The sequence below is a fragment of the Hakea prostrata genome, chromosome 3, assembly GCF_041222555.1.
Source record: "Hakea prostrata isolate BN-2017 chromosome 3, UWA_Hpros_2, whole genome shotgun sequence".
NCBI classification, from domain to species: Eukaryota; Viridiplantae; Streptophyta; class Magnoliopsida; order Proteales; family Proteaceae; genus Hakea; species Hakea prostrata.
The window spans coordinates 46505855-46521692 of NC_142602.1; the positions used below are offsets into that span (position 1 = coordinate 46505855).

Sequence of the window (15838 nt, forward strand, 5' to 3'; positions counted from 1 at the left end):
AAGTGGAAGAAATTCCCATCACTTTTGATGAAGAAGATGAACGAGGCGTGAGCATGCCTCATGATGATGCAATTGTTATCAAAGTAGAAATTGGGCGAAGGGAGATACACAGGGTCCTGGTAGACACAGGATCTTCGGCTGATCTTCTTTCTTATAAGGCTTTTCAGAAGTTAAATTTTGAGGAAGATCTGATGAAGCCATCTTCAACACACCTTTATGGATTCGCTGGTTCATCTACCATAGCCGAGGGATCAGTTCAGTTACATCTTTCGATAGGAAATTTCTCGAAAGAACCCATCATTCGGGTAAACTTTCTGGTGGTTCGGGACCTTCCTGCCTACAACATGATCCTCGATAGGCCTTCGTTGACAAAGCTAGGTGCTATAGTCTCACCAAAACATATGAAGATGAAGTTTCCCACTGACACTAGAATCGGGCAAGTAGTTTCAGATCAGAAACATTCCTAACAGTGTTATGCGGCTTATCTTAAGGACAAGGAAGGACCAGAAAAAGCTACAGCCTTGCCGATTGAGGTAAGGGATGATCGGGATGAAGATACCATGCAAAGGCTCGAACCAATGGAAAAATTAGAACGAATCTGCTTACAGCCAGGAGATGGGACAAAATCCACTTGTATTGGATTTGAGCAACCATAACCCTTCAAGGAAGAACTGAAAACTTTTCTTTAGAAAAGCATAGCTGTTTTTGCCTGGTCAGCGAGAGATATGCCAGCAATTGATCGAGCCGTGGCTGAACATAAGCTTTGGATCAAGTCAGAATTCAAGCCCGTAATTTAGAGGAGACAGAACTTCTCGATGGAAAAACACGAGGCTATCAGAGGAGAGGTTGAGAAACTGAAGAAATCTGGTTTTATCAAAGCCATCAAGTGCCCAACATGGTTGGCTAATGTGGTGATGGTAAAGAAGTTGAACGGGAAGTGGAGGATGTGTACTGATTACACGGACCTCAACAAAGCATGTTCGAAGGACTGTTACCCTTTACCACGCATAGATCTTTTAATCGATGCAATTGCTGGGTATGAAACACTGAGTTTCATGGATGCCTATTCGGGATACAACCAAATCTTGATGAAGAAGGAAGATGAGAAATTCATAGCCTTCATGACCGATAGGGAGAGTTTTTTTTATAAAGTTATGCCATTCGGTTTGAAGAATGCGGGAGCTACATATTAGAGAGCTGTGAACAAGATTTTTAGTGATCTGATCGGGAAAAACATGGAGGTATACGTCGACGACATGCTAGTCAAGAGTCTATAGAGGACAGGACACATTGCAGATCTTAGGGAAGTATTCTTTGTTTTAAGAAAATACCAGATGAAGCTAAATCCGGAGAAGTGTGCCTTCGGTGTATCTTCGGGGAAATTCTTGGGGTTTATGGTTTCCCAGTGAGGAATTGAGGCAAACCCTGTCAAGATACATGCTTTAATCAATATGGATCCCCTAAAGACCGTTTGAGATATTCAATGCCTGACCGGACGGATAGTAGCCTTGACCCGATTCATTTCACAATCGGGAGAAAGATGCTTACCTTTCTTTAAAGCCTTGAAGGATTTAAAGGGAAGTAAAGAGGATCAATGGACAGACGAATGTCAGAAGGCATTCGAGGAACTAAAGAGAAGACTCGGACAACCACCACTGCTTTCTCGACTTAAGAAGGGCGAAGTTTTGCAATTATATTTGGCGTCGTCATAGTCGGCTGTAAGTGCTGTTCTCATTCGGGAAAAGGAGAAGAAATAGTGGCCCATTTACTATATCAGCCATGTACTCCTGGATCCTGAAACAAGATATTCGACGATTGAGAAACAGGCGTTAGCACTTATGATAGCAGCCCGAAAGTATGAGACTGTACTTCCAGGCTCATCCGATTGAGGTGCTGACTAATTTCCCTTTGAAAAAGGTCCTCTTCAAACACGATTTGTCAGGAAGAATAATAGCATGGTCGGTCGAGTTTGGGGAGTTCCAAGTGGAGTTTAAGCCCGGAACAGCTATAAAAGCACATGCTTTGGCCGATTTTATAGTGGAATCCGTAACCTTGATCGAGGAAGGAGAAGAACCTATCCTGCCAAGTATGTGGCATATATATGTTGATGGTTCTAGCAATAAATTTGGTTCGGGAGCGGGCGTTTTGTTAAAAAGTCCAGGAGGCTTCCTGATTCTATATGCACTGAGGTTCGGGTTCGCAGCAAGCAACAATGAGGCGGAGTATGAAGCTTTCATCGCGGGGCTCAGGCTCGCTAAAGCTTTGGCAGTAGCTGAAGCAACAATATACAGTGATTCTCAACTTATCGTCAACCAAGTAGAAGTAGAATACGGAATAAAAGAACCTCGCTTACAGAAGTACCAAGAGCTGATCAGGAATCTAAGGAAGGAATTCAAAGAAATAAAGGTATTTCAAATACCCGGAAAGAAGAATTCAGTAGCAGATGAACTCTTAAGGTTGACAAACGCTGAGGAAAAAACCTTAGAACCATCGGTCTACATTGAGGAGCTAAATTTCCCGAGTGCTAAGGTTGACTTCATTTCATATATAGAAAGCGAAAAATGCTGGATGGACCCCATTATTGAGTATATTCGGGATGGTCGGTAAGAGTTCGTGCGGCAAGATTTACTATTCAACACGGAAGGCTATATTGAAAATCCTTTGCAGGACCCTTAGATGTGTTGGTCCTGAAGGAGCCAAAACCGTGTTGGCTGAAGTTCATGAAGGTATCTGCGGAGCATATATGGGTGGACGGGCCCTAGCGCACAAAATCCTTCGTCTTGGGTTAAATTGGCCCAAGTTAGCTTAAGAATCCAAAAAATACGTTCGGTCTTGCAATCAGTGCCAGATACATTCGAACGTGGCAAAGCAGCCTGCTACAATACTCACGTCAATTCTGAACCTTATTCCGTTTGCAATGTGGGGAATATATTTGATGGGAAAATTCCCAAAAGCAACAGGGATAAAGGAATATTTGATCGTAGCAATCGATTACTTCACCAAGTGGGTAGAGGCAGCTCCTCTAGCATCAATCACAGAAAAAACAAATGGAGAAGTTCGTGCTGGAGTCAATCATCCACAGATTCGGAATTCCATAGGTACTGGTGATCGATCACGAAACTCAGTTCGAACTCTTCTGCAATACTTATATGATCGATCACCGAATGTAGTCCGTAGCATATCCTCAAAGTAACGGTCAAGTAGAAGTAACGAACCGAACGTTACTTGATGGAATCAAGAAAAGGCTCGAAGACAACAAATCCTTATGGACGAAAGAACTACAAAATGTCCTTTGGGCATACCGAACGACCGTCCGAACACCCACTGGAGAAACTCCATTCAGATTAACATATGGTTCGGAAGCGCTTGCACCAGTCGAGATAATGGCAGAAACCATTCGGGAACGAGAATTCGAAGAACGAGCGAACGAAGAAGGGTTATTAGATAGCCTTGAATTATTGGATGAAATTCGTGCAAAAGCAATAGCCCGAACTCAACAATATCATTGAAGAATAGCCTCTCACTACAACGCTCGAGTAAAACATCGGCAGTTCCGCGTGGGGGATTTAGTTCTAAGGAACACTCTTGTGTCGGACCCACGCCATTAGAGAAAGTTGGACCCAACATGGGAAGGACCGTATATGGTTATCAAGCAAGTAGGTTCGGGAGCTTATAAGCTGAAAGATTTGGCAACCGACCGCGCATTAGACTGATCGTGGAACGCAAAGCATTTGAAGAAATATTTCTCTTAAAAGTTGTCAACATTTTTTCTTGAAGATTGTTTATCAATCTTGATCCGGTTGATCTATAATTACTTAATGCAAAATACTGGTTTTTACTTCCAAATCTTTTGATTGGGGGCCGTATATAGCAGAGTACATTTAGAATCAAAAGGCTTCGGGTAACACTGTATGAGACCTTCGATCAAAAGGCATCGGGTAAAACCGAGTGGGACCTTTGAAAGCCCAAAATACTCTCCGGAACTTTCGGGTAAAGGCATCGGGTAGCACCGAGTGGGACCTTCGAAAGCCGATATTTTTCTAAGGAAAATTTCCAGGTCTAAGGCATCGGGTAAAACCGAATGGGACCTTCGAAAGCCTTGATGTTGCAGAATTTTCTAAGGTCAAGGGCATCGGATAAATTCTGAACAGAACCTTAAAAAGCCTAGGAAGTTTTTACTTTCTAAGGTAAAGGCATCGGGTAGCACCGAGTGGGACCTTCGAAAGCTGAAAATTTTCTAAGCAGGTCTAAGGCATTGGGTAAAACCGAGTGGGACCTTCAAAAATCACAAAAGTTATAAGGAATTTTTCGGGGTCGGGTATAACAGTTGTACACTGAGTATAACTATCGAACCCTTAGAAAGAATCCCTTAGAAACTCTTGTGGATCAAAGGCTTCGGACAAACCGAACGCTACCTTCAAAAACTAGTAAGGCGAATCAGATATGATTCAGTTCGACCCCAAGCTAAGCCGGACGATAAAGAAGTGTTACTATCAGACGACTAACACAAAAAAGGATTTTCATTCATTCAAAGGCCAAGTTATACAATGTTCGGGATATACAGAGTATTCTAACATCTTGGACAAGGAACATTTCAGTAACAAAAACTACATTCGGGAGACGATATGATATCTTGGACAAGGAACATTTCAGTAACAAAAACTACATTCGAGAGACCATATGATATCTTGGACAAGGAACATTTCTTCAAAAAGAACAAAAATTTAACCAACGACTGAGAAAAGCATCCCGAACCCATCATCTAGCATTTCCAGGATCCTTATCCTTTGACTAATGAAGAAACTTCATCTTGACGAGTTCTAGAATTTATCTCCTGCAGTCCTTTGGATCGTTGTGGAAGAAAGATTGACGCCTTCCGGATTGACATTTGGAGCGTCTTCTTCTTCCTTGTTTTCCGCAATCTCCTCTGTTATTGGAGTTGCAGGAGGTGAATCGTCGAGGTACAGCGTAATGTCCGGATTAGGAGCAGGCAGATCTTCAACGTCTTCGCCTGTTTGTGGAAGTTGTCCACAGTACTTCTGCAACAAGAGATTTTTTATTCATAAATAAAAAAAAGGAAGTGATTTCAGTATCGAAGACTCACATCACCAGGGATTTCATGAAGACATCGTCTGGAACAGAATCGAAAGCTTTGCTTTCGGCCGGTGTTTGGGCAAGAGCACCACTCCGGAGCTTTGTCAAAACTGCCCAAAACACGAGCAGACCTTCGCAGCTTTTAGGGAGGCCTGTAAACTTCCTCAGCAGAATGTATGGGTCGTCTTGGAGCAAGAAGAAGAAGTTTATTCACTGCGTCTTTTGGCTCCTCCCTTGGAACGTACTTCAAAGGCATTACAGTAGAAGCAGGAACAGTAGTTGAATGCATTGATAAACAGAATGAGGTTTTCTTCTACAGGAGAAATAACATCAGAGCTTCGCACAACTGAAAGACAAGAGGAAAGGAGTAGTAAAGTGTTTAAATAGACGCGGACAAAGAAACAAAACGACGATTCGTCCCAAAAAGAATCAACGGTGATAAAGCAGCGACGATTCGAGTCTTAGAAAATCAACGATCACAAACCAACGACGATTCGAACACAACAGATGGACGGTGGACATTAAGCAACTTTTCAAATTTCGAAAAAGGGTTCGAAACCATCGCATCCATCCATGTGGCAAAGAAGGCATCGGTTATGAAGACGGCGGACTCGAGTGGCGAACTGTCAGTCAAAGCATTTAAGACGTGAGTGACGTTTGCATTTCCCAACGAAGATAAGATTTTTCAGAAAAAATGAAGGATCGAGATTAACCGCAAGATGACCGAACGGGAAAGATTGAGGACAAACTTTCCCTAGCAAAGAAACGCTCAAATGCCAAAACCTCTAATCTTTTGAATAAGAGGCAATATGAAGAAATAATAGGGCATGATTAGAGCAGGTTAGTGCAACGATTAATTGAAAGAGCTCTCAGTTTTTGTCCAATTAAGTTCTAGTGCAAGAGGCACCTGAACGTGAAAAGAGGGAAAAGCATACATCGTCAAAACTACGACGGGAAATATGCCAAGAAGAAGGAAATATAATTAAAGACATAAGGCCCAAAAGGGAGGGTCTACCCTTACACATTTAAAAAAAAAAAAAAAAAGTCATCTACGAATTCGCAGAAGACTGAGGAACTTGGTCAGGGGCAGCTTCGGGAGTTTCTTGATCGGAGGCGGCTTCGGGAGTTTGTTCCTCGAGGTTATGAGCAGTTGGAGGAACATTGTTTGCTACACCTTCGGGATCGGAAGGTAAGGCAGGCTCATCATCCAAGTATTTGCTAATAATCGGGCTGGTTGGATTGGCTGGTGGTGGATTGTTCTTCTCGACAACCTAAGTTGTAGTTGGCAGATTCAGATCCACAAAGGTCTCCTCAAAGATTAAGTCCTTATGCTCTTCGATCAGGAAGGAAGCATCGGCCGTCAAAATACTCTTCCATACATCATTGACACCCTCCCGATAGGCGACAAGATTGTATAAGTTGAGCAACTCACCGAACGGAATGCTGTTCAAGTATTTTAAGACACAAGCTTTCCGAACCTCCGGCTTGAGATCTTCGGGACCTTGGGGAGAAGCAGCAGCATCCAACTTTTCTTCCAATGCTTCCTTTTCCTGAATGAGATCCTCAATTTTGGACTCTGAGATCTGAGCACTTTTCTTCAACTCTACCAGCTCCTATCTCATCTCCTCCATTTGGGACTTAGCAATAATAAGTTCCCTTGTGGAAGGATGAAGTCGGACAATCTCCTCCAACTTTGAGATTTCTCCTAGCCTCTTTTCAACAAGCTCATTACTGTGATTAACGTCACCACGTAAACGGCCAACTCTCATATTCGCTTCCATCTCACGATGGAAGTTCTCAGTAAGAACCCTATCACAACAATACGATAGCAAGATTAGCCTATTGCAGAGGTTTCGGCTGGGAGGGGAGTTAAAAGAATCAGACATACCTAATGTTAGCATTCACCAATTCGTCATTGGACAACTCAGTCAGGGCTTTCCGATCGCATGGAATTCGAGCATTAACGGCCTAGTCAATGGACGCGTCGGTATTCAAAAGAACCGGGTCTTGAAGATTCACCCTCCATTTGGGAACATAGATTTCCCCCTGATCAACTTTGCTCCTCTTAGAAGCAGCATCATCGGTCAGCTCCTTTCTCCTCTTGACAAGGGCAGTATCATCATGGGTGGATTCTTCGATTATCACCGGATCTTTTCCTATGGCAGCACAATCCTGCTTTGTCCTTAGAAGCCCCTTCGGGGGAGTAACCCCTTTCGGGATAGTAACAGATGAAGCCTTCTTCGAGGAAGGGGCTCCCTCGGGAGCATCTTTTCTCCCCTTCCGGGGAACTCTCTCCTCGGCAGCGGCCAAACCTTGTTGAGCCAGAGAAAAGACTGCGTTGCGGTTAAACTTGGGAGGCACTAAAAATCAACAAAAAATCAAGGTCATTATAAGAACAAAAGAGCACAGGCGCAAATAGAGAAGAATTAAAGCTTTCGGGCGCTCACCATGGCTCAGACCCCGGTAACGAAGAACTGCTTCGTATTCCATGGCATGCCCATGGATTTTCGAACACCAGGAAATGGCTTTGATAACCCGAACCGCCTCTTCTTCGCGGTCGGGCAGGAAAGGAGAGCGATTGAGCTGGGTGAAGGAGTTCGGGGTGCTCCATCTTATTGGGAATTTTTATTGGGATTCGGGAACCCTATAGAAAACAAACTTTTCCCGCCATCCTTTATTATTGGAAGGACAGGTACCCTTTGCAAGGATTCCCCCTTGCTAGCCTAGCTCGGTCTTCTGGCTCTTGGAAAGGACTACCCACTCGGGAGGATTCGATTTACTCAAGAGTATAAAAATGACGAAAAATATCTGAGGAAGGGGTTAACCCAAGTTCATGGCAAAGCCCTAGGAACCCGATTGTATGTCTCCAGCTATTCGGGAGGAGCATACCAGGACAAATTTTCCAGTAGTTTAAAATGTCGGCGATTACCGAAGAGAAGAAAGGAAGTTGAACCCCACTCTTGAAAAATTCAAGGTAAAGAGAAAACTCCCCTGGAGGGTTGGAATCTACCCTCTCATTCGAGTTCGGGGTACGAAAGGCGCAAGAATGTGGAATTGAATAGTCAGAGCAAATATTTTTGAGGTCCTTTGAGCGAACGACATAAATAATGTCTGAGGGGCCGACGGAATGTCTTTTTTACGGACGGGATTTCTCTGTCGTCGCCTTCTTAGGAGCCTTTCTCTTCTTTGACGAAGACCCTTTAATGACGGGGGCATTGCTTGGTGGGTCTCTAGGGCTAGCCGGGGCAGATCGCAACCAGTGTTCAGTTATCCTATGATCCCGATCCCGATCCCCAGAGAGTTCTACAGAAGCAAAAGGGCTTCTCTGTTCGGCAGATTCTTCAGCCTCTACCGGATGGTCTAGAGAATCGCTTTCCTCAGAAGTCTTACTGCAACCCATTTTTTAAAGGAATGAACAAAAAGATAAAACAAAGTAAGGGAAACGAAACTTACTTGTGATTCTGAGGTTTAGAAGAACAGAGCTTGAATTGCACAAGTTGAAACTGAAGACTCGAAAGAACACAAGTTGGAAGCAGAGGAGTAAAAAGAAGAAATGAGGCGTGAGGAACCTTTTATAGATTCAAAATACAAATGAACAAGTAAGATTGAGTCTAATCGATGGACAGGGGCATGCATCGATTCGAGAGGAAAGATCGAACGATTCGTAAAGCTTCAATGGTCTGTAGTCACAGACGGTTCAAAAAACTTTCGTTATGATGAAATAAATCTGAGATACGACGGTTCGAAAGACAGGGCGTAATGTTCACGCCTCCTCGATTGCCACGTGGCCCACTATGCACAAGCAATGAGGCGTCAGAACGGTTTGACGGCACCTCGCTGGAAAAAGATGTTAGCAGCATTAAATACAAAAATATTTTTATCTGCTCATGATCGGTAAAGATTCCAAACCAGACCAAGCATTCCACGGCGTTGCTCGAACACTTGGCCTGCGGGGCAAGTGATACAAGGAAAATTGCGCCGAACCTTTGGACCGGGTTCATAATCTTCATCCAGTTTAGACCGTAACTGGGACCCACCAAAACCTAAATTAATGATCATAAAGGCGCCGCATTTCAGTGATCAGTCTGGTTAGATCTCCGGATCCATGCGGTAGACGAGGCTGACTTGTAGGAGGCAACTATCAGCAAAGCAGTGAGGGAATCGTGTTGAGATTGGTCACTACTTGCGTTTCGAATATCTAGAAGGAAACCCTATGATCGTACGGCCACCGAAAGAGATTGAGACTTCACTCAACGGTCGAGAATTGGAGGTAAGGTCTATATAGGCAAATGATCAACTTACTCCAGAGGTATTTGAATCGTTCCCCAATTACGTATTCATTATTATGCTCTGCAACTTGCCAGAGCCTTGGTGATTAGTTCAGTAACTGACTTAAGCGTCGGAGGTGGCCTCCCGACCCCCACGGTCGGGCTACATCTAACTCTGTTTTGCAGGCCATCGTCAAGGAATCTGGAGGCTTAACATTTTCTAGATGCATCAATGTGTCACCTGAAGAACACTGGAAAAAAGTATATGTTAGTAAGGGAACCCTATCACCTCCAAGAATTTGAGAACGAACTGAATGACTCCTTGCAAAGACCTCCCACAAATCCCATTGCTGCAAGTTGTTGCCGCTGATTTTACGTTTGTTTCATGTCAGAGGTGATGTGAAGTATAGAGTTTAGTTTTTCAAACTTCAGCTGCAAAATATTGAGTCACGAGTTGACCCTTCTGATCAACTTTATAATACTCCTCAGATAACTCGTGAATACAAGACAATTTATTCTGGCCAGAATGTAAGATACTCAAATATTCCCGTAAGGGTTTTACTGTGTCAAGACAAGTCACTAAAAAAGGTGAACCCATTGCCAAAGGCTACCACACAAGCAGAGTCTGATGTCATATATGGAATTGAATATTTGGCCCACATTCCCGCGTGCTGCATCACCTGAACGATTAGTTTATGTCAAATGAACTTGCTGCCCATGGCCAGTAAGACCAACCTTAACAGTACTTCTCCACTGATGAAAATTACAGATCTTGAAACCCTTTTTCATCAACTGATGGGACATTGAGGCAACAACACAGTCATAATATTCTTGGGATCCTTAATGGATTGTGTGAGATCCCCCATTATATAATAATCAGACTATCAAAGGTAGCACAACAGCATCAAATAATTACAAATTGGATGTTGAACACCTTTGTACCCAGTGGACCAATTGGATGCATAACAACTCTGGCCTTCGACTTGACCATTCAATACATTTGGAACAAGGAAAGTAAAATTGGCAAAATATCGCCGACGGGTATTTCGCTGTTTCGGAGCTTAGCAATACGAAATGGATTGGCAATACGAGATTTACCAAAAATCGGCGATAAATCGCGGAAAATATATCGATATATCGCCAAAAGATCAATATATTGCTGGTAACTTTAAAATATCGCGATAAATTCCGAAAATATCGATATTTTTAAAATCCAGGTCTGCATTTGCTCTCTTCTATTTTCTCAGTTTCTCATCTTCTTTCTCTTGCAGAGAATTGCTCGACTTATGAAATTGATGTGCCAACGGCATGAATCTCTTCCTAGGGGCCGACATTGTCTTCCTAGTCAGAATCTAGCAGAGGTGCGGGAGGTGCTGGATTGAGCCGATCCAGATTCAGGATCAAGGTGGTTGCGATTGGTGGAGAGATATTGTTAGAATTCCTTCTGTAAATGCTTCATGGTGATCTCTATCCCTCAGTAAATCTCTCTTGTCTCTTGTCCTTCGATGTTGCTCTTTACTCTTTGCTCTCTCTCATCTCTGCGATCTCTTTTCTCTGTCTTTCTCTCTCTCTCTCTACACGCCTTTATATCTCTCTCGCTCTCTGCACCATCTTCTCTCTCTTGCTCTTTTTGCTTCAAATATTTTTCAGACTCCTCCTGAAGTCTGTCGTGGTAATGTCTTCTCTTGAGAGAAGAAAGAAAGAAATATCGATCAAGGAAAGAAAGAAAGACTTGTTTTGTGGCCATCGCTCTTGTCCTTTGCATTTTCCTCTATTTTCTTCACTCTTGCACAAAAGAAAGAAAGACTTCTCCACACCGGCGGATACCATTTTTTGCATTTTCCTCTGTATTCTTCACTCTTGCAAAAAGAAAGAAAGACTTCTTCACACCAGCAAACCCCATTTAGATGTCTGCGAAATATTGCCGACATTTTGGGGTTTCTCCCGTTTCGCCATGGGGTGAAACTCCAAATATTATATTTCTTGCCTTTTTGGACTGGAGAAACTTCAAAGTCTTCCGAAATAAGTCAAGGATTGTAGACCAAGTTGTAGCAGCAATAGTATATGATGTTCGGCATAAGTGGGCTGCCAATCCCAAGGAACTGACCACTCTTCCTGCATGGCTAGAAGTGGAATATACATGTTGAGTGGAAGTAGAGCTTGATCCTGGTTCAAGCCTCCTCAACATATGGTTGCATTGCATTGTGACAGGGCTTTAATCAATTCAGCAACTTCTTATGGAGACGTAATACGAGATATTAAGGGGGAGAGCCTATTCTGGTGTTTGCAGGTAAAGGATGACAGCTTTTGGTATTAGCTAAGGAAATGAAAGTAACCTATGAAGGCTTGAGGATCTGCATCTTAAAAGGTTTGCTGGTTGTTTCTATCTGATCTGATTCCAAGTTGGCATTGACATTAATTGGAGAATCCAAGGGCCGTGGACAATCCACCTTTGAAAGGGGTAAATAAGATAGATGGCAGCTGTCTTTCATGCATGGGAATTTGTGTATGTGTGGAGAGCAAAACCAGCCAGCTAATTTCATGATTGGCATCCAATTGACATAGAGGCAGGTGGAGTGGGCACCTAATAATTTTCCATGGGTACTAGAACACCTTATTTAGAAGTATATGGGAGCTCAGGTGTACTTTCCTGTGTGGAACCCTAGATAGGAGGGAATGCCTTCCTTTGATGGGATCTCTTTTCCCTATTTGGGGTTCTAGGTGATGTAGCCCCCAATTGAGGGCCACTTCAGGATCAATTAAATGAATTCAGCAGTAAAAGTTATGGTTCCTCAAACCCTGCGGTTATGGTGTAGGGGCTGATTAGGGTTATTGGGGCGTGTAAGGAAGGGATAATAGATTTGGCTAGGGTTTATTGAAACACAAACTCGAACTATGCTTTCCTGTGTTTTAAGCTTGACTTCTAGAAGTCCTAGGGTTAGGCTTTTTGTGAATTTATGGCAGCAAAGGTATTAGGGTTTAGACTAGTGATTGGTTGGTTGATAGGACTGAAATTGGGAGGGAAGGTCACTAGGGTTGGGGGAATGAGGCTCCTAAAGTTTGGGAAAGATCCAATGGTTATATTGCTGTAGGTCTGATCTCAAATTTTATAGGTCTTTAGAAAAGTCCAAGAATTCCACAAAAAAATCATGGGAGAAAAAAAAAAGGATATGGAGATCAGGCTTTAGGAAAGAAGAATGGATTCAGTCTTTCTAGGGTTCTTGGGGGGGGGGGGGGGAGGGGGAGGGTAGGATTTAGGTTAGGATAAAAAACTAGGGGAGAGGAGGGGGTGAGGTTTCCTAAAGGGATTAAGATGTGGAGAGAGGAGGGATGGCCTAGGGTTTATGATTTGGGGAAGAGCCATGGCTGCTGCAAGAGAGAAAACAGGGGGAAAGGGAAGGGTGCGAAAGGATAGGGTTAGGGAAGAAAGGTGGGTGCTGATCTAGGGCTGTGGTGGGGAATGGGAGGGGGGAATTGAAGAACTAGGTTAGGGAAGAGCGGGAAGGCTGCCGCAGGCTAGGAGAGGGGAGGAAAGAAGGCTGTGATGGGGAGAGAGAAGGGGAAGGATAGGGGCAGGGGTGCAGTTTTTTACTTGTTATTGGAGAGAGAGGTTGCTGAATTTCAGAAAATCTGAATGCACAAGGCTATTGCAGGTTTCCTCTCTTGGAAACCAAGGACTCCACTCAATATCTTCCTTCAGTCAACTTTATTCAATAATCAAAACTATCTTTTTTACAAGCAAAAGGGCTATATTTATAGCCTTACATGAAGGATTCATATTAGGACTCAACTTAGAAAACAAATCAACTGGGACTTCTACTTGGACTCATATTGGAAAGCAAAAAGAACAAGGACTCTTAACTAAGTAACAGTGCAAACGAATAGACTTCTAATTTAAGAAGGAATCCCTTTTAAGATAGGACTCCAACTTAGCAACAAAGAAGAACTTCTACTTTACTTGGGGCTCTCATTCTACTAAGGGCTCTTACTTAACTAATCCTAGGATAAATCAAATTATAAAACAAGAGTACAGCTAGTTTTCCTATAGAATTTGGACTACTGCTATAGGAATCCTTCTCTAAGTAGGACTCCTAATTAGACTTGGATTCTTTCATATCTTGACAAGGACTGATACAAATAGCAAAATAAGATTAGGCCTAGAATGCAAATAAAATTCTAGCTCTTCTTAGATCAAGTTGGGCTGGACAAGGGGCACCGAAAATGACTGAAGTCCCTCTATGCTGGCTGAATTTTCCTGGGCTGCTGGCAGGGCTGCAGGCTACTGGCAACCTCCTTGGGCCTTTGTTGGGTGGTCCTGGATCCAGTATTAAAAAAAGCACCAGTATCCAAAAAAAAAAAAAAAAGTATAGGGGAGAGGTAGAAGTTTTCCCTTCTATTCTTCTTGTCGTTTGAGTCAGGGTTAGCATTTAACTTGTCATGGCCCAGCCATGTAGGAACAGGGTTTCAAGAAGCCCGACCCGACCCGACCTGTTTCAGCCCTACCTGGCAACATAGGGTTTCCCTAATCGTGTGTTGTTTATGCCTAGTTTTTAACCTTCAAGATTTTGTGTATCACAAAAGTTAGCACATTGTATGCAATTTGTTGTTTGTCTTTGTACAATAAGTCCACCCAAGTGTATTTGTCATAGCATCTTTCTAAACACCAAAGATAGGTGGATGCCTCAGAAGTATTTTTTTTTTGGGGTCAAATCCTCAGAAGTATTGAAGTATATTAAAAATGTATCAATAAAATATTGACCAAGGTCAACAATTCAAAACCTGGTATTTGTGGATGGAATTCAGAATGTGATGTCCTAGTCGAATTCTGGTCAAGCGACCAGAATTTGCCTCAACTCTAGTTGAAAACCACTGAAATTTCGTTGGTTGACATTGGTTAGAATTGGTTAAAACTTGGTATTTCTTTGTTGAAAGGTACTGAGATTTCAAAAATACTGCCGAAACTAGTTGAACCTAAGTATTTTGTCAACTGTCATAAGGTCTTGTCTTACTTGGTATTCCATCGACTCTTGTAAGGTCTTGTCTCAGTAACATGTGAAACCTGGGCATTTATTTTCATGTGTTAAATCTTTTTTAAAAAGGATAATCTCTTGGTTCTTTGCCAATCTACTTGGGTTCTTCACTGGCTGTTCAATCCATTTTGGGAACTTTGGATTCTTGGAACTGGTGCAGCATAAAGTTATGTTTCACAAGGTCAATGATTTAACCATATTGTATTTCCATTTTCGAAGTTATTGGTTTCTATATTGAATTCTAGTTTCGTAGGTACTGTTGATTTTCCATGGAAGCAATTTCTCTGACATGAGTATGTTACAACCCGTGGTTATGTTATTATAAGATTAATTCAGTCGGGTGATGACTTCTGAACTTGAATTTCTGCAGAACAACACATTGGCCTCAATGGCGCCAGAAATTGATTCAGATGTTCACTTGAGGAATGCAGCAAGGATGGTTCTTGTGCACATGCAATGTGAGCCACATGGGCAGCTTCAGGTCTAATGTAATTGGCTGTGGAGCCTTGTTCCAGTAGTCTGACAATATGCTTCAAATGAAAGTCCATAAACCCAAGCAGGCTTGTTCTCATTATATTGTATTCTTTTTCTCATTTTATATAGTTCTATGTGATTGCTGCTGCACTGATGCTCACGCTGTTCACTTAAGTTCTGTTGTGGTTGGCTCGCGCCTGGCTTTGTTATGGAATCATAGCTGCACCTCTGGCTACCATGTCATCTACCCAAAAGACATGCTCATGAACGAACAGTTTTGGGATTTTAATGCAATATTCTGTTTGCTCAGCAGTTGCTGGCTGGCCTGGATTGTAGAACAAAGGGTTTCATCAGGTCTCAAGCTCCGAAATCCAGGTTGGGCACTTATCGTCTAATCTAAAGTTTAAATTCCTTTTGTTTTTTTCCTCTGGCTGCAGAAAGATGGACCAAAAATATAACATCATCAGATATGCTTGTTTTGTTTTCACTCTAGCATAAACTGCATGGTCATTAGCTATAGCTATGAAGTTCCTATCACTTACCTAACAACCACCACCTTTTCCCCCTTTTTTTCTTTCTTTTTCTTTTTTTTTATTTGGGGGGGGGGGGGGGGTGGCTTGCTGTAAGCGTATTGCTTTTTAATTTGGCTGGTTGAGTGTCACTGGAAACAGGGAAGCATGTTTTTCTAGACCTTCCAACTTTTAATTTGTTGCTGATCATAAGTCATTTTGTCAGCATATCTCCCATGTTATTTTGGTGCAGCAGCAACGATGTTCTTGATCTTCTTTGGCCGTTAAAGTTGGTTCCACTTCTTTTGAATGTGGTTCAGAGACTGGGTTCTCCTCATCTATAATCAGTGAATCAAAGCTATTAATTTCTTCCCACTAGCGTTGACAACATTTTGTTGTCCAATGGATATCGTCCTATATTGTAATGAACCTTTCACGGGTCAATAAATATATATAGATGGAT

General features: G+C 42.5%; 2 protein-coding genes across 4 annotated transcripts in view; both read left to right on the forward strand.

Moving 5' to 3' along the window:
* LOC149022353 (uncharacterized) overlaps positions 1-15461 on the forward strand; it is a 29878-nt gene extending 14417 nt beyond the window's left edge. For all 3 annotated transcript variants that reach the window (XR_016172426.1, XM_089150486.1, XM_089150485.1), the window contains one exon: positions 14763-15461. The gene's annotated coding sequence lies outside the window, so the exon portion shown is untranslated. The remainder of the gene's footprint in view (positions 1-14762) is intronic.
* On the forward strand, positions 1858-2607 carry LOC149022354 (uncharacterized). Its single transcript, XM_089147599.1, has one exon. The coding sequence runs from the start codon at positions 1858-1860 to the stop codon at positions 2605-2607; it is 750 nt and encodes a 249-aa protein (XP_089003725.1).
* Positions 15462-15838: the final 377 nt, after the last annotated feature.